The sequence below is a fragment of the Mustela nigripes genome, chromosome 17, assembly GCF_022355385.1.
Source record: "Mustela nigripes isolate SB6536 chromosome 17, MUSNIG.SB6536, whole genome shotgun sequence".
Classification (NCBI taxonomy): Eukaryota; Metazoa; Chordata; class Mammalia; order Carnivora; family Mustelidae; genus Mustela; species Mustela nigripes.
In genome coordinates, this window is record NC_081573.1 from 17,229,875 (window position 1) to 17,254,507 (window position 24,633).

Here is a 24,633-nt window from a genome sequence, read left to right on the forward strand (position 1 = left end):
TTAAGATTTTATTTATTGGGGTGCCTGGATGGCTCAGAGGGTTAAGCCTTTGCCTTTGGCTCAGGTCATGATCTCAGGGTCCTGGGATCAAGCCCTGCGTCAGGCTCTCTGCTCAGTGGGGAGCCTGCTTCCCCCTCTCTCTGCCTGCCTCTCTGCCTACTTGTGATTTTTCTCTGTCAAAAAAATAAACAAAATCTTAAAAAAAAACTACTTATAAGATTTTATTTATTTGACAGAGAGAGACACAGTGAGAGAGGGAACACAGCACAGGGAGAGAAGATGGGAGAAGTGGGCCTCCCACAGAGCAGGGAGCCTGAGGAGGGACTTGATCCCAGGACCCTGGGATCATGACCTGAGCTGAAGCAGATGCCCAATGACTGAGCCACCCAAGCGCCTCCCAAAACTGCTTTCAATGATCAATCATGACCTTATGCTCAGCTTAAAACATGTGAGGAAATACAGGGAGGGCTTTACCTTCGCCAGGGCAAATGCAGGCCTTAGCAAGAAGGCAGGCATGGAATTGTCTGGGACAGGATGATTTCCGGGAGAAGCTCTGGAAAGGCAGAGGACATGATTCAGCCCTAATTTGGTAATCTGAAAAGAGAAGTTTTAAGAATTTTTTGGAAGATCCTGTATCCCTTTGAGAAGCTGACGAAAGCGAGAGACTCCTCAGAAAAATCCACACAAAAATTTATGAAATTGTGAGTATAATCTAGGGGTGGTACAGGGATCTTGAAACCCTTCTTAAGAACCACCATGCAGGGGCACCTGGATGGCTTAGTGGGTTAAGCACCTGACTCTTGATTTTGGCTCAGGTCATGATCTCAGGGCTGTGGGATCTAGTCCTGGCTGGTTCTGTGCTCAGTGGGGAGTCTGCTTGGGATTCTCTCTCTCCCTCTGTCCCTCCCCTCCCACTCTTGCTCTCTGTCAAATAAATAAATCTTTATTTATTTATTTTTTAAAGATTTTATTTATTTATTAGACAGAGATCACAAGTAGGCGGAGAGTGAGGCAGAGAGAGAGAGGAGGAAGCAGGCTCCCCGCTGAGCAGAAAACCCCATGTGGGGCTTGATCCCAGGACCCTGGGATCATGACCTGAGCCGAAGGCAGAGGCTTTAACCCACTGAGCCACCTAGGTGCCCCTAAATAAATCTTAAAAAAAAAAAAAAAATCTCCCCATCCTCTCCTTCCAGGTGTGCACACACATTCTCTCTCTCTCAAGAAAACAAAAAAAACAAAAACAAAAACAAAAACAAAACCTCCAATCAGAGGTATCTTTCCATTGCTTGCCTCTTTATCAATGCCTTTCTCAACTCTTTAGGGGGTCAAGGGCTCCTGTGAGAATCTAATGGAGGCCAAACAGACCCCTTCCCATAAAGGTGCATATCCAGACCAGTCATTTGCATATGATTTCAGGGACTCAGTCTGAGGGCTGCCTCTTCGGGCCATTAGACCCCTCTTCCCAAAACTGTAAGCCTTGTTCTGTGAAGTCTCTTACTTATTTGCAGCCACCTTTGCTTTGTGTCACTTGTGGATAAAAAGTCTCTTTGTAAAGCATAAGCCTCTTGAGTTTGGCTTTGTGAGGTCCAGAAGAATGAGGGAACTTTTCAGTTATCAGGGACCATGAAACTTTAGGGCAAGACATTATTCCAATTTATTCATCCTTAGGTGGAATTTGTGGAGCCCCTACACAGCAACAGAGTTTACATCCCAGGAGATGGACCTGAAGCAAATTAAGAAATAAGATAATTTGAGGAGGAAATAACAACTGGTGTGACAGGGCCTGGAGTGTGTGTGTGGTGGGGAGAAGTTAGATGACAAAATCAAGAAACACTTCTCTGAGGAAGTGACATGAGCTGAGACTTGAAGGGGGAGAAGGAACCATCCATGGGAATATCCAGGAAAGCGGTGTTTGGGCAGAGAGAACGGCTTGTGCAAAGGCCCTGAGGCTGGTGTATAATGATGAGGCAGAGGAAACAGGGAAACACTAAATGCAGTTGATTAAAATACAGATCTTTTCCATGGCTGCAAGGTTGAAGAAGCTTCTAGGAGCCGTATAGGCCACAGGGAGAAGGCTGAGTTTTTTTTAAGTTTATTCAGTGGACCTTACGCACTAACGGTTCCCACCCTGTCCCTCCCATTAGGAGCTCCAAGGTCAGAGGTCAGATGTCTATAGTGACCTCCACACACAGAGGCCATATTACAAATGAGCCCACATTGCAGCAGTCAACAACCTGATGCCTGGATCCAGTCATTCCTGATACCTCCCCAGCACCCTATTCCTACTCCCACCAAGATACAGATCCTCAGAGTGCCCTACCCGAGGGGTCAGACTTCTCTCCACTACTGCCCCCAAATAAACACGGCACACAAAAACACTGTTGAGTTATTCCAGATCTCTCGGCTGAGGGGGCAGGGCTATGTGGGGTTCCGGGAGATCATGGACCCAGAAACAGCTAAGTGGGAGGGAGGCTTTGGGCACCTTGGGATTCTGTGAGGAAGAATCAGAACCAGAGGTAGTTCAATAGCTTTATTCCACCCCAAAGTGGGGAGTACGTTTCCTGTATGGCAGCACACGATGCAGGATGAGAGGGTCCAACATCAAAGGTTTCACTTACAGGGGGGTCAGCCCCTGCCAGGCATGTTGATGTAGACTTTGTCATCTTCTGGGGGTGGGGGAGAGAAAGCATGAGGCCTGACCACCTACCACCCACCCACAGCCCCACCTTCCTGGGGACCCCCTGCCTCAGGGGTTTCCTCCGGAGTTCCCCCCTGCACCGCCCCCAGGGTTTCCCCAGAATCTCCTCCAGGGCTTCCCTGGGGGACCCCTCCCTGGGGACCCCCTGCTCTAGGGACACCTCTCCCTCCGGGCCCCACCCTGTCTCTGCCCTCACCTAGGGTGGGCCGGTGGCGCAGGCAAGCACACGCAAACACGACTGCGATGATGAACAGCGACACCAGCGCGTCGGCGGCCATGAGCCCTGCCAGCACTGGCAGAGAGAGGGGCCCACATCCGGAACAGGAACCTGGAGGGTGGGGGCCAAGACAGGAAGGCGGTTGAGGGAGGTTCCAGACCCTCAGGGCTGCACTTGGGGCCAATGGGGCTGAGGAAGTCCCTGGAGGGGAGGCAGGAGTGTCTAGATACCCTGAGGTTGACTTGGGGATGAAAAGGGAGGTGGGAGCCTGGAGAGAAGCAGGGTGTAGGGTCGGGGGGATCCTAGCACAGAGAGACATACATGGTGCTTTGGGCATAGTGGGTACTCCCAAAGAAGGCTGGGGGGGGGGGGGGGGGCCGAGTCCTTGGGGCTTCATTTTGGTGATGAGGGCAGTGAGATGGGGACCCAGAGAGGACTGTAGATCCCCTGTGGGTTCTGATTTGGGGGTGAGAGGGGAGCTGGTGACCTAGACAGGATCCTCAGGCCACACTTCAGGGATGAAAGCAGTACCGTGGCACAAGGGAAGGGGTGCTAATTTCTCACCTGGGGTTATCAGAGCGGCTGCCACCGTGAAAAGAGAGGGAAAGTGGATTAGCAGGGAGAGGTGGTGTCCTGAGAAATAACCTCCATTTGGGAGAGAGCAAATGAGAAAGAGGCCAAGAGATAGAAAATCAGAAGTGGAAGTAGAGAAGATCCAGCAGTGAGAAGGTGAGATCAACAGGCTCCAGACTCAGCTTCTCTCCCATAAAGAACCAGACTCTGCCTCCAAAATGGATCTCCAGGGAGGAAGAGGTCCTAGGAAGATGTGCCCTCAGCACTCCTCCCTTCAGAGGCCGCCCAAGCCACCCCTCTCATAGGGACTCTGCCTGCCACTCCCCCTGCCCCCCCCCCATAATCACTTTTGCTCACCTGGGAGCAAAAGAAGGAGCAGGATGACACCTGAAGGGGCCATGGTGGGCAAAAGGCTTTGGTCCAGAGAAGTCCTGAGGAACAGTGGGGGAGTAAAGAAGCAGAATAGCGGATGTCACCCTGCTGGTGGCAATGTCACCTGCTTCCTGTGTGAGGGTGTGGGAGGGGGAGAAGTAAAAAGTGGGTCCCTGTGACTGCCTTTGGGGATGAACTGGGGGTAGGGTCAGGCAGGAGAGGACGGATGGCCAGGGTTGTGGACATTGAGGAGATACTGGGGATATTTTGGAGGTGGAACCAACAAAACTTGCTGGTCATGTATGTATGGATGTGTATGAGAGAGAGGGATTCAGGATGACCAAAGCTTCTGGGCTAAGCTACTGGAATTACCGAGCATTCCTTGACAGAGATGGAGTAGGAGGGGAGAATAGACTTAGAGGAAAGTGCCAAAGTCTCGGGACACCGAGTTGGAAATGCCTCCTAGATCTCCCTGCAGCACTGAATGACCACAGCTGCATCTGTGAATTTAGGGATAAGTTTCTGGCCTGAGATGTAAATTTTCGGGTTGCTGGTTTATGAATGAATAAAGCCACAGGACTGGATGAGATCACCCAGGAAGTGAGTTCAGACAGAGGAGTGCCCCTGGCCCCCAAGAATGGGTGAAGAGGTGGAAACAGTCCAGGAAACTGGGAAGGAACAATGTGTGAGGGAGGAGAATCAGGACAGCCCAAGTCTTGAAAGGCTGGGAGAAATGATTAACATGGCCACCGACATGGGAACTGAGAACAAGCCTCCCTTGGGAATGTCAGTTGGCTTAAGGGCTGGGAATTCCTGTCCGCTTAATTCACAGCTATACCAGGGCTCCCAGCAAAGGGCCTCCCTTTTTACTTCAGTAATAAATAATCTTTAATGACGAATGAATAAATGAGAACTGACCTCTGAATGAGGTGATGTGGGGAAAGGGAGAAATTTGCGTCTACCGATGTCACTCTTACCTACAAACCTTCCCTCCCTTGGGACTAGGAGTCCCCCGAATCCCAGCCTCCTCGTACCCTGGGACTAGGGAATACTATTCCCTTCCAGCCCAGGCTCCAGAAATCAAAGCCTCCCCTTCCAACCCAGGCCCCCAAAACCAAAGCCTCCGGTACCCCCTTGGACAGAGACCCAGAAGTCCAGGCCCCCAGTGCCCTCCTCCTTCAGGTGTCAAGCTCCCTCTTTCCAGGTAGGAGGCGCAGGAGTCAGGCCCTCAGTGTCAGCCCCGCCCATTCAGAGACTGGGCTAGTTCAAGCGCGACACGGGGACTCCCGAGTCTGTGGGAGGGGCCCTGCCCTTGACTGGGCGGTGCCAAGAAGTCCAGTTTAAAAACTCGCGGGGCACAGGTCCTAGATTGGGGACCCGGCGGCGGCTCCGCGGGGGAAGAGCGAGGCTGGCGCAGCGCCGAGGCCGCGGCCCTGGGGGCCAGCAATCCGCGCCACGGAATCCGCGAGGTAATGGAGGGGGTGGGGAGGAGAAGCATGCTCGGCCCCTTGGGAGAGCGAGGGCTGGGAGTCCGGCTCTCACGAACCTGCGGGACTGAGCGGGAGCATTAAGCCTGGGTGCTGCGAGTGAGCGTACTCGGTGTTTGAAGAGGGTAGGGGTCCGGGACTTCTGCTGGTGATGGAGGAGGGGCTGGGATTCTGGGATCCTGGGTCCTGGGAGAGTTAAGGAACCGGGGATTCGGAATTCTGAGTCGGGGGGTGGGGTGAAAGGGCTGGGAGCCCCGACCCCTGGGAACTGTGGGAGGAGGGGGCTGGCGGCCCGGTCTCATAGCTTTAGAAAGGAGCTAGACGGAGTCCTGGGGGCGTGGTTGTTTAAAAAAATCAGCCACGAGTCGGTGTGGGTAAGGAGGCGTTCTGCCGTAGGGGGCCCACGCTGGCCTTGACCCTACCCGGGCCCCGGGAATTCCCGAGTCGCCACCCACCCCGGGTCCCCGGGTCCCCGGGCGGAGCAGGAATTCCCCACGTGCGGGGATTCCGAGCGCTCCACGCCTGGCGGCGCGCGCCGACCCTGAGAGGGCCACCTGCCGCGCGCCGCCGAGAGAGGAAGGGGTGGATGGAAGATTCCCTTGCGTGAGCGCCGTGACGTCAGCACGTCGTATCTGGGCTGTTTCCGAGTCCGCCCTCCCCCGCTTAACCCTTCCTCTGCTGGAACCCGGGCTTGGAAGGGTGAGGGTTGAGGGTTCGGACTTCCGGGATGGTGCGGACCAGGCTTCTGGAAAGGGGGACTCCCAGGTGCAAGGGAGGGCGAGGCTGAGGGCCCGGACTCCTAGGTCCTGGGGAAAGGGGTGTTAGGCTCTCGGAGTTCCGCAGAATGGGGCCTGGACTCTTAGAACTGAAGAGGGGATGCGGTCTGGACTTCCGATCCCCGACGAGCTAGGGGGCTATTGATTTGTCCTTCCTTGGGGAGAGGGCCCGGGGACTCGGACGCCTGTTTTCCCGGGAAGTGTGTCGAGGGCAGAGAGGTGTTGGGAACCTGAATGTGCAAGTCTCCTGGGAGTGATTCCCAGCGACCCCCAAGGCCTCGGGACTGGGAGATCTGGGGGCTGGGATTTTTCACGGAAAGTGTGGGGAGGTGCTGCAGAGGAGCGCCCTCCACCCCCTTCCTCAGTTTCCACGACGCTGGTGGAAAATTGGGTCAGAGGGGAAAGTGCGGAGCAAAGGGAAGGAAACGGCGGAGGCGGAAGCTGCACCTGAAAGCTAAGATTGGCTTTGGAGTTCTCAGGCGTCGTCAGTGTGCCAGTTTTTCCGCGCAGGAGGGTGAGGGAGGGTGCCCGAGTCCACTCCCCCGTAGTTGGGTGACTTAAGGAACTCTGATTGCTTCCCTCCCCCCTCCCCCCCCCCCCCCCCCCGCCTCCCCCGCAGTGAGCCGGAGTGAACGCAGCCACTGCCCATCACAGACCGTGAAGAAGCTCCTGGAAGAACAGAGGCGCCGTCAGCAGCAGCCTGACGCTGGTGGGACACCGGTAAGGCCCACGAAGCCCTCTAAACTGTAACTCGTGAGGCCATGTCCTGTTGGGCAGATACTTGATGACTTGTGAGCCCTTGACCCTCGGAGCAGATCAGAGGTGTAGTCCTGACTTAGATGCGCTGTGGGCGGGGCATGGATGCTGAGGAATTTGTCCCATAAATTACCCCTTGTTCCTTTTTTTTTTTTTTTTTTTTTTTTAAATCCCTCTACAGGGACAGTTTCCATCTCCCCTGGCCCAGTCCCTGACCCCATCTGTGAATGAAAGTGAGGCTGGTAAGTCTGGAAACTCACCTGGTTCCCTCAGCTCACCTCCCCAGCTTTCTTCAGGGACTCAAACATTCCAAATCTTAGAACTTTGGGGAACTTGGGAGTCAGACCCTCTTTCTTGCTGGGACTCGGTAGCAGTTTGATCGCCCAGATTCTCTGGAGCCCATAGGTCTATGTACACAGTCCTTCAGTGTTCGAGGGGCCCAGGCTCCCAGCCTTTTGCAGCTCCTGGAGTCTAAGCCCTCAGCCCTCTGAGTCCCAGCCCTTTGGTGTCCCACAAGTACTAGCTCTCAGGACGCTGGGAGATTCCAGGCTCTCACCCCCGTCCTCCAGCCTTGGTCATGACTTCCCCAACCCTGGTAACCAGGCCTGCCCCTGCTCCTCCTCTCACACACAGGCCATTCTCGCTTCCCAGTACACCAAGAGACTCTGGGTTCTGGACTTGGCAGCCTGGCTCCCACCACGGGCTTTCCAGACTGGGACCCCAACACGCATGCTGCCTACACAGACAGCCCCTACTTTTACCCTGCTTCTGCTGCTGAAGGCTTCCCGACTCCTGACTTCTACCCACCCTCCGACACAGGGCGGCAGTGTCCATTTTCTGTGGGGATGGAGGTGAGATACAGAGTGGAACAGGATGCTGAAGGGCCCCTAAAATTCCCAGTTGCCCTTGTGCTAGATTAAGAGCCCGTTCTTCAGATGGGCAAAACTGAGGCCCCAAGGTCCAAGGTCACTCGGTATAGATGGGGCATCCAGCCACCCTACTTGGCGTTCTGTGTGTGTGTGTATGTATATATGTCAAGAAAAGGAGTTCTCAGCTGATTGGCTCTGCCTACCACGTGTATCCTTCAGGACCCTCTGGATACCCGGCTGTATGGAGAACCTTCCCTGCCACAGGCAGGATCCTGGAGAGGTTCTGGACTCCCCTTAGGACCCCCACAGTTGCCCCCCGTGGCCACCGGACCATCCCTGGACACAGCCCGTGCTCACATGCTGGCTCTGGGGCCACAGCAGCTGCTGGCCCAGGATGAGGAGGGAGACACGTGAGTATGGGGGTTGCAGTCTGCCTGTTTCTGGCTTAGCTGGGGTTCTGCGCTCACTGCTTGTCCTCTATCTGTCCTCAGGCTCCTGCACCTGTTTGCGGCTCGGGGGCTACGCTGGGCAGCGTATGCCGCAGCTGAGATGCTCCAAATGTATAGACATCTGGACATTCGGGAACATAAGGGCAAGGTGAGGGCCAGGGGCCCAGACTGCTGGATTTAAAGGCAGGAGGTCTGGGGGCCTGGATTATTGGTTTTTCAGAGGGGAGGAGACCAGGGGCCCAGACTGACCTTCTTATTTCCTGCAGACCCCTCTCCTGGTGGCTGCTGCCGCCAACCAGCCCCTGATTGTGGAGGACCTGCTGAACCTCGGAGCAGAGCCCAATGCCACTGATCATCAGGGACGTTCTGTCTTGCATGTGGCTGCTACCTATGGGCTCCCAGGAGTCCTCTCGGTATGACCAGTGGGCCAATGGGGAGAAGGGGTTGGACTGGTTGTTCAGATCCTGGCTTCCAGGGCTAGGAGGCCTGGGGAGACTCGACTCCAGCACTGTGCCTTCTCCTCCCCAGGCCGTGATTAACTCGGGGGTTCAGGTTAACCTAGAAGCCAGAGACTTCGAGGGTAAGCTGGGTGGTGGGCAGGGTGGGTGTGGCAGGTGGGGCTGGGTGGGGGAGGTCGCCTCAGATGCAGAGCCCTCACCACCTCTATCCTGCAGGCCTCACCCCTCTCCACACAGCCATCCTGGCCCTCAATGTGGCTATGCACCCACCTGACCTATGTTCCCGGGTGCTGAGCACCCAGGCCCGAGACAGGCTGGCTTGTGTCCAGATGTTGCTGCACATGGGTGCTGATCACACCAGCCAGGTGAGCTGGGCAGTGGGCAGCCGGCCTCTAGAAGGGTGTGTGGGATGGGGCACCTGGACATTCAGGGCATTCAGACAAATGTTGACTTTGCCTCTGGCCAGCCATGTGAACTTGAGCACATGGCTATGTTTCCCTGGGCCCCAGAGAAAAAGATCACTGACCTTAGGTTGTACTTACTATTCATCAAGCATCGAGTGTCATGGATTAGCTAATCGAATCCTCACCAACCCCCTTTGACAAGTGCTCTGTTATTACTTTTACCGCCTTACTAATAAAGACACTGAGGTATAGGAGTCAAAAATCTTAGAGCTTGTAAGAGTCAGAGAGGGGATTAGAATCCGAGCCTCGTGCCAGACTCTCGCACTCTCCTCTCTCTCAAATAAATAAAATCTTAAAAAAAAATAAAATAAAAAGAATTTTGAACACAGATAAAATAGAGAAAATAGTATATCCACAAAAAATTATGTCTCTAAAGTGAAGAACTCTTTTAACCTCAATACCATCATTTCACCTTAAAAAAAACTTAAACTCATAATATCAAGTATCCTGGCTGTGTTCGAATTTCTTTTTTTTTTTTTTTTTTTTTTTTTTAAGATTTTTTTTTTTTTTTTGACAGAGAGAAATCACAAGTAGATGGAGAGGCAGGCAGAGAGAGAGAGAGGGAAGCAGGCTCTCCGCTGAGCAGAGAGCCCGATGCGGGACTCGATCCCAGGACTCTGAGACCATGACCTGAGCCGAAGGCAGCGGCTTAACCCACTGAGCCACCCAGGTGCCCCGAATTTCTGATTGACTCTAAAGTGATATACATTTTTTTTTAAGATTTTTTTTTTTTTAATTTGTTTATTTGACAGACAGAGATTCACAAGTAGGCAGAGAGGCACGCAGAGAGAGAAGGGGAAGCAGGCTCCTAAGACCCTGGGATCATGTCCTAAGCCGAAGGCAGAGGCTTAACCCACTGAGTCACCCAGGTGCCCCTGCATTGTTTTTTCATTAAAAAAAAAAAAAAGAAAAAAAACCCTTCAGACCCAAATAAAGCCCTCATATTGCCATTGTAAGACTTTTAAAGGTGTCCTTAATTTAGAGCTTTTCCCCTTCCATCTTCTGGTCTCCTCTTCATTATCTATTTGGTGAGCCAGATAAGTTGTTTTGTCTTGTAGAAACACAGCATATTTTTAATGAGGGCACATAATAAGGTCCCATTGTGGAAAATATCTTTATTTGCTCCAAAATATGAAGAGAACAACTCAATATGGAAGTATGTATGGGTTTGTTGAGTCCCCTGATTAATGCTGTTCAAGTCCCATCCTTATAGATCAAGTACAGTCTGTGTGAGATGTGGGTACATTTTAGCATGCCTAATGGAATGTGGGGTGGCTAGGGCAGCTGTAAGTGCAGAGTGCCTTTGGAGGATTAGGTAAGAACCTTCTTCTCAAAGACACTTGGGCTGGAAAACTGTCAAAAGAAACATAGTTCTGTGATGCATATGATGTGAATGGCATCCCCTTAAAGGTGATAGTCTTATATAGTGCACAACATAGATAACTGCGTAAGGAACCCCTGGGTGCTTGCAAAGGAGAAACAAGGTGTCTAAAGGCTCTTGGATTCCTTGGGAGGGGCTCTGGGTGTAAGAATTGGCCTGACCTCCGCCGTTCCTTTCTCTACAGGAGATCAAGAGCAATAAGACAGTTCTGCATCTGGCTGTGCAGGCCGCCAATCCTACCCTGGTTCAGCTGCTGCTTGAGTTGCCGCGGGGAGACTTGCGGGCCTTTGTCAACATGAAGGTGGGGACCTAGGTTGGAATGGGCAATTGTGTGAGATGTGACAGAGAAGAGCGGGGGGCTTGGAGAGGCCTGTGGGCTGTGGCAGTGGCAGGGACAATGTAGAGAACCCAGGTGGGGACCGGATAGGATGTGGATGGTTGTAGATTGCAGGAATGTATGGGACATAGACTGAGGGGTGTGTGGAATGTGATTGTGGAGGGGATTCCGGGATGTAAGTAGGGGCACATGGAATACGGCTGGGAAGGCAGCAGTGTTGGACTCTGGAGTGTACTGTGGAAGGCCCAGGCCAGCTGAGTCTGCATCTTTATCAGCCCTCCCCTCACTGTCCCCAGGCCCATGGGAACACAGCCCTCCACATGGCAGCTGCCCTGCCCCCTGGACCACCCCAGGAGGCCATCGTACGGCGCCTGCTGGCAGCTGGGGCGGATCCAACATTGCGAAACCTGGAGAACGAGCAGCCTGTCCACCTGCTGCGGCCTGGGCCGGGCCCCGAGGGGGTGAGTCCTGAGCCCACCCTGACTGCAGAGTGGCCTCTGACCTAACGAGCTGAACCCCTGACCCTACCCACTCAGGACTTTAGAGGGTCTGTGGCCCTGGCCTCTCTTTTTAGCCTCCCTGACTTCTCCCCTGTCTTGTCCGCAGCTCCGGCAGCTGTTGAAGAGGAGCCGTGTGGCACCCCCAGGCCTGTCCTCTTAGGACTCAAACCCAGAACCTGGACTGATTTTCCAGTCCCCACCGTCCTGTGGGACAGCCAGCGTATGCTAATGTTGCAAATCCATGATAATGTATGTGGAATGTCCTGCCATCAGGGTCTTACATTAAAACCCCAAAATGGCTGCCCGGGGTGGGGGTAAACGATCCCCAATATTTGGGGTGGTGTAATACCCCTACCCTACCCACAAGGAGCCCTCTTGATGATTTCTGTGAAATCGAGGCCCCTTGATTGTTTCTGTGAAACACCCTAGACCCCTAACCCTTCCTCCATTGGGATCTTCTGGGACCCCCTCCCCTACTCAAGTCCAGTTCAACTCACCTAGAATCCCAGATGTGATTTCCCTACACAGTACTTGGGATACCCCCAGAATAGCTTCCACTGTCATCTGGTAGAGCTCCCGAGATGACTCCCCAAACCCACACCATTCAGGTCCTTACCCCTGAGACATAGGAAGGACTCTTCCTAGACTGGAGTTCCCTAGGTCCTATGCTTTCTAATTCAGAACTCAACTGGCAGGGCCCCTATCCCAGATCTCCGCATTTCCGGTGAATCCCTCCCCTATTTGAAATACCTTATTAAACTCAGTTTGGACTGCGCTGTCATTGTCTTAATCTCTGGGGGCATTGGTGCGGGGGAACGGCGGTGGTGCTTGGCTGAGGAGGCACGTTTGGATGACTGCGTGGGTAGGGTATGTAGCAGACTGTGGGTGCCAAGTCTGCATCCTTCACCCTGTCAGTACCTGGTGGTCTGACTGCCTGTGGACATCATGAGACCACTGGTGTCTGCTCTATCTTGGGTGTGAGCCAGGTAGCCTTAAGTGCCAACAAGTTGATGCCCTTTCCCATCTAACAGCCCTCAAACCAGAGACTGAAAGGAGATGGTATAGAAGGACTCCAGGTCCCACACCTCTCTGTGAGGGTAAATGTGGAAGTGTGTGTTCTACACATGCTCTCAGAATTCCCCAACAGAATTAAGCTTCAGTTCCCTGTACTGGTTCTGGCTTGATGAGATCCTTTCCTGACTGCTTTCCCTTCTCTGTGTCCTTTCCCACCTCTCCTACCAATAGATTGTCCTCAAATCCTGCTTCTGGAGAGACCCAAACTAAGAGGACCTCCCAATGGCCCTTTCTCATAACTGCCCCACAGTCTCTGCTCTGGACTTCATCCCACTCTTATCACCAAAAGAGGCCCACTGAAAGCCCTCTGACTCATCTTAACCCCTCACTGCTCAGAGCCTCTCATAGACAACAAACAAGCCTACTTGGGGGCATGTACCCATGTCTCCATCCCAAAAGTGAAGGCTTGAAACAACCATCACTATTCGCTAATGATCCTACAGTCTGGGCTGGGCTCAACTAGACAGTCCTGCTTTGGTCACTCATGCAGCTGCAGTCAGCTAGGGGCCTGTTTGGGCTGGGCAACTTTGCTCACATGTCTGACAGCTTAGCTGGGACCACTGGGAGTGGGCCAAGCACCCTTCTCTCCATGTGGTCTCTCCAGGAACGTGGGTGGTTCCAAAAGGAAGTGTGCTAAGAGAGTACGCACTTGCTTGCCTCACACTTGCTGACATCACATTGGTCAAAGTCATTCACATGGCCAAACCTAGAATCTGGGGAGGGAGCACTACTCCAAGGCTTGAATATTGGGAGGCGGGGTTTCCAGCGCCGCCTGTGTTAGTCTTCCACATCTACAGCCCTGTACCAGCATGCACTTCTCTTCTGAGGATGCACATTGTGGCAACTGACCTGTGAAGAATTCATAGGAACGTTATCCTATAGATTCTAAGAACTTAACTGGAATGCATCTTACAGTCATTGTAGGGCAGTTTAATTTCTGTATTTCTTCCTTCGCATAAAGGTATTTTATCTATCTATTTATATACCTATCTGTCTTAGAAAGTGTGTGAGTGGGGAGTGGGGCAGAAGGGGAGGGAGAGGGCCAAGCACACTCTGTGCTGAGTGTGGAGCCCAACATGGGGCTCCATCCCAGGACCCATGATCACGTCCTTAGCTGAAACCAAAAGTTGGATACTCTAAGGACTGAGCCACCCAGGCGCCTCCATAAGGCAGTGATGGCATCTTAGAGCCTACTGACATATAAGATATATATATATATATATATATATATATATATTCCAAGATGTATCAACAAACACATGCACATACATATTAAAAATGAAAGAATGATAAAATGTCTCTAAGAAACTGTATTATTAAAAGAAAAATTAAATTGTTTTCAATGGGAAAAGAAGGGCAGCTTAATGGCACAAGAGCATCAAATGAACAAAAGCAATCCCCTGCTGGAATTCCAGTAACAAGTCTTTTTAAACGAATTACCCTAAGTATCACCGTTAATATGTAAACATTAGTAAGGAATCACACACTGAGCATACTGAGCAAAATGGCCTTTCACTTCCTGTCCCACGGGCTTGGAGCTCCTTATTCAGTTAGCCTGTTGATCACCCTTGACTGTGAAAACACAAAGCCAGCATTTACCCCCTATCTGTGGTGCTAGCCATAGATTTCTGCTAGGTACAGTATAATGCAACTAAAGGTTTAACCAGTATCAGAATGATGTTGGAAACTGGGTTCTCCAATGAAGCTGTGGCATTGTATGCAACTTGCATCATGTGGGCATTTTCTTCCCAATGTCTACTAAGTCTATATTTAATATACATGACTTGTAATTACATGTATATATTATGATGAGACACTCTGAGCTCATAGACTCTTTGGAAGAAAATCTAATTCTAGGAGCTTCCTCCCTAGGCCATCTGCAATAAAATTGTGTACTAAGCTGACATTAGAGCATGACATATTACTGCCACCTGCTGGGAAGTTGTGTTAAAAGGGAAATCTACAGTGTGTAGAAAGTGAAAGTTATCACTTGGAGTTTTGCAGTGCACACCCTGAACAGCATATGGGACAGCCTCAAATTACTGGACAGCAGGTTAGCAAAATGAGTAAGAATATCGTTGCTGGAACCAGGTTGTCCTGGTTGGATCCCTAGCTCTGACCCTTCCTAGATGGTGACCATTGGCATGTTATGTAACTTCTTACCTCCGTTTCTTAACCTATAAAAGGGAAGAGTGATAGTACCTCCTTCATGGGATAGAAGTAATGATTAAGTGTGTCAATGTATGTAAAAAGCTCTGGGAGCAAGTGCCTGGCATAGGGTGAGTGACTTATGAGTATTTGCTGCCATATTGTTTTAAGACTGTATTTATTTATTTGAGAGAAAGAGAGAGAGCATGGGGGGGCAGAGGCAGATGGAGAGGAAGAGGCAGACTTCCCCACTGAGCAGGGAGCCCAATGCAGATTAGAGCCCAGGACCCTGGAATCATGACCCTGGGATCATGACCCAGAGCCAAAGGCAGACACTTAACCAACAGAACCACCCAGGCATCCCTGCTTCCATATTGTTTTAAAACTTATGAAATAGCAGGCACAGTTCTAACATCTCCACAAATACTAACCCTTTTAATTTCCATAACAACCCTCTTGGGGCAGGGAAAAGCATATGCAGATGGTTAACCCCAAAGCCATAAGACGGGGAGCATGAGGGTTTAAATTCCAATAGGCATTTGCAGACATCACATTCTCCTCTCTGGGACACATAACTGGAATTTACACACTTCAGGGGGATTCCTATTGCCTCCTATAGAAGGGATGAAAACTTGTGAATAGGAAGAGGGGTTCAAGATTCTCATTCCCTTCTTGGAATCGTAGGTTGGGGGTGGATGCTATGTGTGAATGAGTGTGAGGGTGAATAGAAGGCAGGAGAAACTGCCAGAACACAGCTTCCTCAGAGTCTATCTTGGGATTTAGCAAATAGAGGTCCGAAGTAATAGACCGTTCAGCACCACGGAAAGCTCCTGAGTGGGCAGGGGGAGCCTGTCCAGTCTGGTCCCCGCCCCCTGCATGCCAATCCCTGCCCTCCTACAGGCTCCGCCCAGATTTTTAGATCTCAGATCCTAAAGCTCCTTCCCATTGTTTGAGGAGGTGAAGGAGGCCTGGGCTGGGATCCACAGCAGCGTCCAGAGCTGTGATTACACACTGATTCCCCCACAGAGACGCAGGATGGCATGGTGGGGGAAGGATTTTATTGGCTTGTTAGTGGGGAGCACATGGGAGGGTGAATTCTAGGGAACAATAGACACTGGGACCAAGCTGGTGATCACCTTAAGGAACAATAAATTAACTTACAAAATAAATTAAAGTGAGGGAATCCCAAGCAGGGAGGCAGCTGGGAATATCTGGGGATTTCTTGGGAATGGAATTTGGAATTGGAAAGGGGAAATAAGAACTTCCAGCCCCCTCAAAAAGGGTGCGAAATGAACATTTTTGAGGCCCCCCACAAGGCTGGGAGTTGGGGTTCTGGGGCTCCAGAAAGTGGGAAGGTCTGGGCTCAGCCAAAGGAGGTAAAGGGGGCTGGTTCAGGGTCGTTCCTCCAGGAAGCGGTAGGTGGGGTTCTCGTAGCCATGACGCTGCAGTTCCCGCAGCTGCTGCTCCTCCAGGGTCAGCATTGGGTCCACCTGCAGTAGAGGCCAGGAACAGAGAGGCATAGGGACCTGACCACAGATCTCACAGTTCCTTTGCGTCCAGGGTCTGGAATTCCTCCCCCATCCCATGTCTTTGTGTCTCTCACCTCCACCACTCCATGGCTGATAGCCCCATAGGGCTTCTTCCTGCGCAAGAGCAGCAGGGAGAGGACGATCAGGGAGCCCCCACCTGCTCCCATGATCAGCAGACCAGACACGGCCTCTCGGGACACTCCTGTCCCTGCTGGTGCCTGCGTGGAGAGGACATGGGGCAGAGGCCATCTCTGAGGCTCACCAAGGCCCTGTGTGGCTTTGGGAGTCAAAACCTAGCCACTGACTTCTGACCTCTCCCCCTAAGTCCCCAGAATAGTCCTCCTCTTACCAGCTCATCTCTCTGAATCTCCGATGAGTGGAAAGGAAAACCCCTTGGAACAGACACATTCACCTGGGGAAGCAGGAGGTGTCAGCGACTCAGGAGACTGGGCCCGGCTTCCTCCGCCCCTGGGCCCCAGTAGGGCATCCCCCAGCCTCCTTCTTCCCTAGGATCCCGAAACCCATGTTCTCAATCCCTTCTTCCCTCAGACCAAGGAATCCAAACCCCTAACACCCTCCTTCTTCAGATGCTGGAGTCCAGGACCCCTCTACCATCGACCCTCAGGCTCCCACAGGTCTGACTTACCTTTCGCTCATACTGCTCCAGGGGGGACATCTTCTCTTTCCCAGAGGATGCAGCATCTTGTTCTGTGGACCCTAACCCCCAAGTCCTATCTTATTCCTGAGAGTCGAGAATGGTGCTATGCCTGCCTGAGGAGGCGGTCAGAAGGGGCTCCGGACTCTACCCAGCAGGTCTGGAGTTCCCAAAGGATGGACCCTTTCCCATTCTGGGCTCAGGGACTAGCGGGATTTGGTGGCTGGGGTCTGTTCTGGGAGATACTCACCTTTCGGAAGGGCCATGGGGGTGTCTGTGGGCAGCCAGAGGAGGCAAGACAGGCAGAACAGTGAAGAAAGGAGGGCATCATCGAGGAAAGGGTGGAGACACACCTTCCCGGGGGCCAAGGCAGGAGGATCCTACAGACGTCTGCACAACCTTAGACATCTGTTCCTATCCTCTCCCACTCACTGTGTTGGTAAGACACCCCCAGACTTTAGGGGATTAGCATGGAGGTTGGGTGCCTGTCCCCTGAAGTCTGGGGCTATCATATTTGGGTTAACTCACCATCCTTGGAATCCAGAGGCTGAAGCCCACCCTTGTCCTCACTGCTGCCCGCTGGGGCAGGGGCTTCTAATTCATTGGGATCCAGGTGCTCAGAGTGGAGGAGCTCCTCTGAGGGGAACATGAGGAAAGGGGGTTGAGATCATGAACCTAGGGATGCCTCAAAACAAAGCTGGGGGAGCAAACGGCAACCTAATAGTAGAGTGATTGGGTATAGCCACAAGTATGATCTGGGAAAGTGGGGAGCTAGATGGAGACACCCCTGGCAGGGAGGATTGAGGTTGAAGTTTCAAGAGAATGGCTCCTTCCTTCCTTCTTTCCTTCCTTCCTTATCTTCTTTCTTTCTTTCTCTCTTTCTCTTTTTCTTTCTTTCTTTCAGATTTTATTCATTCAGGGGTGCCTGGGTGGCTCGGGGGGTTGAGCCTCTGCCTTCAGCTCAGGTCATGATCCCAGGGTCCTGGGATTGAGCCCCGCATCATCGGGCTCTCTGCTCAGCAGGGAGCCTGCTTCCCCAGCCCCCCCTCTCTGACTGCCTCTCTGCCTACTTGTGATCTCTGTCTGTCAAATGAATAAATACAATCTTTTTTTAAATAAAAGATTGTATTTATTCATTTGACAGAGACAGACACAGCGAGAGAGGGAATACAAGCAGGGAAAGTGGGAGAGGGAGAAGCAGGCTTCCCAAGAAGCAGAGAGCTTGATTGCGAGCCTCAGTCCCAGGACCTGGAGATCATGACCTAAGACAAAGGCAGATGCTTAACAACTGAGCCACACAGGCACCCCAAGAGAATGGCTTCTTTAAAGAATAGGATTAGGTGTGGAATATCCAGTAGGAAGTCACAACAGATCTGGGGCTTCGGTAGGTCACAGTTTCTGGTGTTTGTTCTCTCATTGGGGGGGGGGGGGGCTTGCCTTCGAGTCTGGATTGGCTTTGCCACTTTCCTTAACCAATAGAAGGTGGGCCCCTGCCTTAAGAAGCCCTGGAATGGAAACTGGGGGTCACAGGCACTCACGGATCTGGGGCCGCAGCTCCTGAGCCAGGTGGGGATTCTGGTCAAGGAGCCCCAGGCTCTGATTCATCCTTTCTTCAATGACTTGAAGGTGGGTCTGCACCTGTGGGGGAGGATGCAGTGGGGAGAGATAGGGAAACTGAGGCAGGGTGAAGCAGGAAGGTCAACAGGGTCCAAGGAAAAGTAGCATATACGATGGACAGGAAATAGGGCTCAAAGGCCAGGAATTGGGCCACAGGAGGGAAAAAAACTGAAGGAGGAGAAGCAGAATAAAAAGAAAAGGAAAAGATGTACAGCAGACAGGAAGTGAGGGGCCTGGAAAAGGAAGTAAGGCAGAAGGGAAAGGAGTAGTCACCAGGAAAAGTGCCCAAGAGACAATGTAAGTCCAGGATACAAGGAATACAGCACGGAAGACAGGAAGTCAAGGTGAGTGAGAAGGAGGAGCAGAAAGTCGGCTCTGAGGGATAGAAAATGAGGTTTCAGGGGTTGCAGAGAAGGAAGTGGGATTAGGGGGGTCCTTTGGAAATGATGTGACTCAAGGGCAAGATTTGGAGTTCAAAAGTGTGGAATGGAGTAGTCAAGACACGAAGAGAACATCCAAGAGGTAGGAATTGGGATCTGAGGACACAGAACAAGGGCTGCAGGGGACACAAGTGGGGTGAGGGAGAAAGGAGAGCAGATGGGCAGGAACAGGGCGCAAGGCCCAGGAGGGGGATTCTGGGAAAAGAAGTAGGAATCCAAGGGACAAGATGGGGGGTCAAAGGCACAGGGGTGGCGGTGGGGGAGTGGGGGTGAGAGCAGCGATCCGGGGTCTGAGGAGTCGGGATCCAAGGGGCTGGAAAAGGTCCTAAGGCACGGGGGTGGGGGGTTGCCAGGGATAGGAAGGGCATCTTGAGGGATGGGGTCCTAGACACCGGGGTCGGAGGGCGAACGGGCTGTTTGGGGGCTGGAAGGATCAGAGACCTGGAAGCGCATCTGCTGGGCCTTCTCAGGGTCCACAGCCGCCACGTGCTGGTAGTGCCGAAGCGTGTGCCGCTGCTCCTTCTGCTCCGCCCGCAGGTAGCGCCGCAGGGCCAGCAGGACGCGCTCCGCCTGCGGAAGGGAGAAAGGCTGCCTGCCGGGGCCTGCCCAAGACCTTTCCACCCTCTGGCCTCCGACCCCTCAGCTCCCACACCTGAGGCGGATCCCCCTGCAGCGCCGCCAGGAAACCTTCCAGGGCCGCCCGGCGCTGGTCGTTGATAAGGGCGATGACTCGGGTGGCGTGCGTCTCCACCAGGCGCTGTCGCTCCCCAGACACCTGCTCCTCCAGGGTCTGCAGGATGGACTGGAAGTGCTGGCGAGGGGGGTGAGCACAGGGCCAGGAAAGGTGAAAACTGGTGAGAGTCTGGAGCATAGGCAGTCTGGAAAGGCAGGGCTCTAGGGCCACAGGGTAGTGGAGGAGGGTGCCATGGGTCTAGGCATGAGTAGAATCCACCCTAGGGTGGGACTAGGTCCTGGGACACTGACTGGAAGGAATGGGGATACTGGGCCAGGCAGAGCCAGGCAGGACCAGGCCAAATGGGAGCTGATCTGAGGAGGGAAACAAAACTGTTTAGGAACAATCTAGGAACTGAGCTGGCTCACATTCAAAGGAAATACTTTCCAAGTATTATGGGATAGGGAAGGCTTTAGGCCTGGGTAGGGCGAACTGGAGATGGTCTGTGCCTGAATAGGACAGAGAGGAGTGGAGCAAGAGTCAGGGTGTGGGGCTAACCCCAGCCAGGACTAAAGGTGACCGGTGAGTCATGAGGCCGGGCCTACTGAGCCAGGATTGAGAAAAAGTGAGATTAGAGGGGTGGGACCAGAGTCAGGGGGCAGGGCCTGAGAAGGCCCTGTCTGCGTCTTTAGGGGCTCAGCTGGGGAGAGAAGCATAGAGCCGGCCCTCAGAGGTAAGCATCAGGTTAAGAGGAAGCTAAATATGGTCAGTCTGAGGAGAAGAGAAAGGCCTGGTCAGCCATAGGCCCAGAGAGGTGGGGGCCAGATGGAAGGGTGGGGCCAGGAGAGACCAATATAGTAGGGGCAGAGCTGAGGGAGGCCGGACCAGGCCAAAACCAGGTTGAGACCAGCTATGTCCCAGGTAGTGGGGTAGGGTGAGTAAGACCCACTGGAGGGTGTCCTACCTCGTTCAGGGCCTGTCTGTCAGCCTTGGGCAGGTTCTTGGACTGGTTGTCTGCCATAGCCCATTCACGCATCACCTGGGGTCAAGGGGAGCTTCAGGATCCTGGAATCTTCCCTGCTTTACCCAGTGAGTCCCCCCAAACCCTCTTCAAGACTCTGGAGTCTCCAGATCCCTTAGGTTCCACTGGTTCACCAGAGGTTGAGGCTCAGAAGGAATTTAAAGTAGAAGAATACAGTGTACCAGAGTTTTCATAGAATCTTGGTGGCATCTTAGTGGGATTCTAAGTGGGTCAATGATCCCTGATCATCTTAGAGGTGGTGTTGAGGGCTAGGGGTTGCTGGGGGCTTGAGGAGTCTTTGGAGGCAGCCTCAATATGCGCCTGAGGAATTCTGTGTTTATTTAGGGAGTTCTGTGTTGTGGGAAATCCTGGGGCTCCCAGGATCATTACCTCATTAATCTGGCGCATCCTACGTTCCTCCAGGTCCATCTTGGCCCGCAGGAACCCCTCATGCTCGCTGATTTCTCCAGGCATGCCAAAGTACACATCCACACCATCTGTGGGCCTCGCGGTGGTGGTTGCTGCAAGGCCAGGAATCAGGGAATCAGCTTGAAGCCCATCGCCAGGTCACTTTCCCTTCCCAGAGAACTGCATTTTGTAGAGCACACTGGAGGCCACCGTGTGTCCACATAACCATAACTGCTGTGAGGCATCGTGAGAGATCTAGTTCTGAACTGGGCCTGTTCTTGCAAAGCTTAGGAATCCATTACACCCAAAAGAACCCTGAGGAACAACCAGATGGCTCCTCCACCTCTAGGTACCCCCAAACCATCTTCAACCCTTTGTATCCTTCACAGGACGGCCCTTCCTTTTCTTTACCCAGAGTTGCTCCCATCCCTTCCGTTCCCCTTAGTTGGGTCTCTCCCCAACAGTTCCCTCCTAAAGATACCCCTACACCAAGGCTCCCTCAAATCATCCTCCATCCAGGGCAGAGGGAACTAGGGGTCCAGAGACTGTCTCACCTTTGCTGACCCCTGCAGGGCTGTGGGAGCTTGAGGGTAGAATTCTTTCCTCCTCTTCTTCCTCTTCAGCCCGTGGGGGCTCCACGAAGTAATCATCCACTGGCTGTAGGAAGGAGTCCTCCTCTTCCTCCTCCTCACCGCCCTCTACTCTGCCCCCTAGGGGCCAGGACCGGGTGGAGGGGTCACTGAGGGAATAGAACACTCAGGGCAATGAGAATCTGACCTGCACCCCCAGACTTCTGTTTCCTGCCTCAGGAGCCTTGGGATGGGCATGGAGGATTCCCTCCTACTCACCCAACTGCTGTCCCAGACGGATCGGGGGTCACCGGAGGGGGACAGCACACATACTCCACACCTCGGAACCGATCTGTGCCACAGGGCAAAAGCATGCCGGAGCCATGCAGGATGAGGCCCTGGGAACTGCAGGCCTGTGGGAAGAGTAGGCCCAGATGTCAGGATTGTGGGTTAGGAGAGGACAGAGGGGAGCATGGATGCCTAGGTCTTGGGGACTGATGGGGTTGGAGCCTGGATTCTGGATTCTGTTCTACTGGGAAGAGGGGGCTGAGGTCCAGACTCAAGTTCTGGAGGGGATGGGGCCTTAGGGGACTGAACTCCTGGGTTCTGGAGTGTGAGGATGGGATGGGCCAGGGTCCTGACCTCCTGTGCCTCCTGATGCCTCCGGGTTGAACTCTCGCACTGGTCCATCCGCTCCTGATGCAAGAATCGGCAGCCTTCAGGCACCAGCAGGGCCTCGCTAACGAATTCACCTGCTGGAGAATGGGGGCACCACAGTGAGACCTTCCCACAGACATTAGCTCCAACCTCCTCAGAATCCAGGCATTTTATCCTCGAAGGTTTTCTGCCCCACTCTGGCACCAGACATCCAGATACCTAATATGAACCTGAGCCCAGGGCCCAGAATCTCACCCCTGGGAGACACCCATCCCCCCGCACTTCTAATCCCCTCCCCCAACCTGTGACTCACGCAGGCAGCGGAAAGGCACAACCTGGTGGTGGGGGTGGGCACAGCGGCCACCCCGGGCACCCCCGCACCAGCGCTCCATGGGGATGGCCTGTGTCGCCTGTTCCACACGTGCAATCTGCAGCTCCGGGTACATCTGGGGGCACCAGGTAGGGGCGATCAGCTCGCAGCCTCGCCCCTGCCAGCCGTGCTTCTCCACTGGCCATGTCCCTTTTCAAGGGTCTAATAATCTCCCTAGGCTCTGCTTCTCGGTAGAACCGGTCTTAGATATCTAAGCCCGCCAGGCCCCCTGGCCACGCCCCCAGTAGGTTTCCCTCAGAAGCCCCGCCAACCACCCAGAGATTTAATACCCACCTCTCTTCGTGTCACCTCTGTCCTCTCCCCCAATAGGTTTGGCCCACCTTTAAGCCTCACCTTTTCCTCGGGTTGGCTTCTCAGGAAGCATCCCTTCTTTCTGTATTAGAACTGCCTTTTTGCAGCTAAGCCTCCTAGCTTTCCTATTCTCATTGAGCCCCACCCCTTTTCCTATCTTGCAGTCCGCAAGATCTTTTTCTTAGCCCCGCCCCTCATTTGACCACGCCCACCTTTACCCCTACTTTTGAGGAGTCCATCACAGAGTTCTAAACTCCGTCTTTTCACTAGATACTGCCCTTAGCTGGCCCTCTTTGCCCAGTTCTCCTTTCCTGACCTAGTTTCTCAAAAACAGGTCCTGCCCTATCCTAAATGTGCCTCTTTCTTGGCCTCGCCCCCAGCTCCTGCTGCCTACTTAGATCCCTCATTCTCCTTGGACCCTGCCTTTTGTACCACTAGCTCCTTTTGGGCGACGCGGTCCAGTCTCGGAACCACTTTCCCACTGACCACGCCCCTCTCAGTAGGTCCCGCCCACCTGTCTGCAGTATTCCAGCACGCGTTGCGGGTCCCGGAGACAGCGTCGGGAGCGTTGTGGGTCTGGCTCCCAGCGGCCGGTGCGCAGGTCCCGGTGAAGCGTTAGGTGCCCGCATAGTCCGGCAACCTGGGCCGACCCCGGGGCCTGAAGGTCGGGTCGGAGGGGTCAGCGAGGGCCCCGGGACGTTGGCACGTGGGTCCCTCGGACCTTTGCTCCTTAGGACCCAGAGGTTCAGACTCCCAACACCAGCCCCCTTCACAAAGCACCGCGCACCCGCCTCCTAAGAGGTACTGTTCCCCGGGAAACAGCTCCCACAGGGCGGGGGCGCCCCAGCTCTCCTGTTGCTATGGCGACCCGGGTCCCCCGGGAGTCTCGCGGCCTTGTTGCCGCGGTGACAGGCTCCGCCCCCACCCGGGCGCAGCCGCACTGGAGCCCGAAGGGGTTAAAACTGAATCGCGGGGGAGGAGGCCAGAACCCAGGCGTTCTGGCCCCTCCTCCCTCCATCCCTAGCTCAGGGTCCCATTTTCCAGCGCAAAGACGACAAGGCCTGGCTTCAGGGCCCTGCAGGCCTGGACTCCAATCCTTCCAGGGCTGGAGAGCTACATCCTGGGTCGGGGGTCGGAGGCTGAAGACCTAGACTCCTGCGTTCTGGGAGGCTGCGGGGGCCCTCAAATGGGTCCAGAGGATGCAAGGGGCAAACATTCTTGGATGCAGGTGTCTTACTGTCTGGTGGGTCCCGTGTTCAGGTGGGAAGGGGTAGGGGCTGAGTCACCTAGGTCAGGAGGGTCTGAGGGGGCTAGACTTTCGCGACCAGCGGCTCTGGAACAGCCAGTTCCTAAGCCAGGGGCGGGAGGCAGCTGGGAGGACAGAAGATGGGGGAGCTGGAGCCAGAACTCCTGGGTTCATGAATGCCTAGTGCCGTTAGGGGCGTATAGGGGCCGGCCCCTTGGCTGGAAAGACTGCGCTTTCTGCCCTGGACGTGTCTGTGTCCGGGTCCAAGGCCCGGTCCCGCCCCTTCCCCCATCCCCCAGGACCCGGCCGGGCCTCACCTCGGCCGCACCGGGGCTCCCACCGGCCAGGCTCCCGACGGCGAGCTGCGCGCGCAGAAGGAGCAGCAATAGCGGCAGCAACAGCGGCAGCGGCGGCGGGTCCCGGAGGCGGCCCAGACCGCGAGCGGCGGGGCTGGTGGGCCCCATGTCCCGGCCCTCGCGCCCTCACGTCCCCTGCACTCCCGCCCGGCCCGGCCCGGCCCCAGCGGTGACAGGAGCTCCCAGCGCCACCGCCGCCGCCGCCACCTCCTCCCGCCGCC

The 24,633-nt window shown here is 54.0% G+C and overlaps 3 protein-coding genes and 1 long non-coding RNA gene across 12 annotated transcripts in view; 2 read left to right on the plus strand and 2 right to left on the minus strand.

Annotated features, from left to right (window-relative positions):
- The window catches only part of TYROBP (transmembrane immune signaling adaptor TYROBP), a 16,906-nt gene extending 14,530 nt beyond the window's left edge, over positions 1-2,376 (plus strand). For all 3 annotated transcript variants that reach the window (XM_059381327.1, XM_059381326.1, XM_059381325.1), the window contains one exon: positions 2,145-2,376. In XM_059381327.1, coding sequence (XP_059237310.1) covers positions 2,145-2,210 — 66 coding nt within the window. In that variant the 3' untranslated portion in view covers positions 2,211-2,376. The remainder of the gene's footprint in view (positions 1-2,144) is intronic.
- Positions 2,377-2,516: 140 nt separating this feature from the next.
- On the minus strand, positions 2,517-6,966 carry LOC132004801 (uncharacterized). Of its 3 annotated transcripts, XR_009400648.1 has the most exons (5): positions 5,803-5,936; positions 5,407-5,533; positions 3,846-3,991; positions 2,895-3,026; positions 2,517-2,666 (listed from the first exon to the last, which is right to left on the minus strand). It is a non-coding gene; the product is annotated as an uncharacterized LOC132004801 (long non-coding RNA). The 3 variants fall into 3 exon arrangements; XR_009400650.1 differs by lacking the exons at positions 5,407-5,533; positions 5,803-5,936 and adding an exon at positions 4,991-5,060 and having other exon boundaries at positions 3,846-3,919; XR_009400649.1 differs by lacking the exons at positions 3,846-3,991; positions 5,407-5,533; positions 5,803-5,936 and adding an exon at positions 6,780-6,966.
- Positions 6,036-12,112, plus strand: NFKBID (NFKB inhibitor delta). 3 transcript variants are annotated; one of them, XM_059381321.1, is made up of 12 exons: positions 6,053-6,637; positions 6,743-6,843; positions 7,061-7,121; positions 7,513-7,730; positions 7,968-8,158; positions 8,240-8,345; positions 8,464-8,610; positions 8,726-8,777; positions 8,872-9,020; positions 10,685-10,801; positions 11,134-11,298; positions 11,444-12,112. In XM_059381321.1, exons 1-12 carry the CDS (start codon positions 6,358-6,360, stop codon positions 11,495-11,497), a joined length of 1,641 nt encoding a protein of 546 aa, XP_059237304.1. In that variant the 5' UTR covers positions 6,053-6,357; the 3' UTR covers positions 11,498-12,112. The 3 variants fall into 3 exon arrangements, with proteins under 3 accessions (XP_059237307.1, XP_059237304.1, XP_059237305.1); XM_059381322.1 differs by having other exon boundaries at positions 7,531-7,730; XM_059381324.1 differs by lacking the exon at positions 7,513-7,730 and having other exon boundaries at positions 6,036-6,112.
- A 3,485-nt stretch (positions 12,113-15,597) lies between these two features.
- Positions 15,598-24,633, minus strand: APLP1 (amyloid beta precursor like protein 1). 3 transcript variants are annotated; one of them, XM_059381846.1, is made up of 17 exons: positions 24,374-24,633; positions 23,325-23,468; positions 22,442-22,574; positions 22,114-22,226; positions 21,751-21,884; positions 21,457-21,641; positions 20,885-21,015; positions 20,438-20,512; positions 19,453-19,611; positions 19,242-19,370; positions 18,282-18,381; positions 17,272-17,379; positions 16,994-17,017; positions 16,735-16,805; positions 16,438-16,500; positions 16,163-16,306; positions 15,598-16,085 (listed from the first exon to the last, which is right to left on the minus strand). In XM_059381846.1, exons 1-17 carry the CDS (start codon positions 24,518-24,520, stop codon positions 15,951-15,953), a joined length of 1,995 nt encoding a protein of 664 aa, XP_059237829.1. In that variant the 5' UTR covers positions 24,521-24,633; the 3' UTR covers positions 15,598-15,950. The 3 variants fall into 3 exon arrangements, with proteins under 3 accessions (XP_059237829.1, XP_059237831.1, XP_059237830.1); XM_059381848.1 differs by having other exon boundaries at positions 15,598-16,049; positions 24,374-24,632; XM_059381847.1 differs by lacking the exon at positions 16,994-17,017.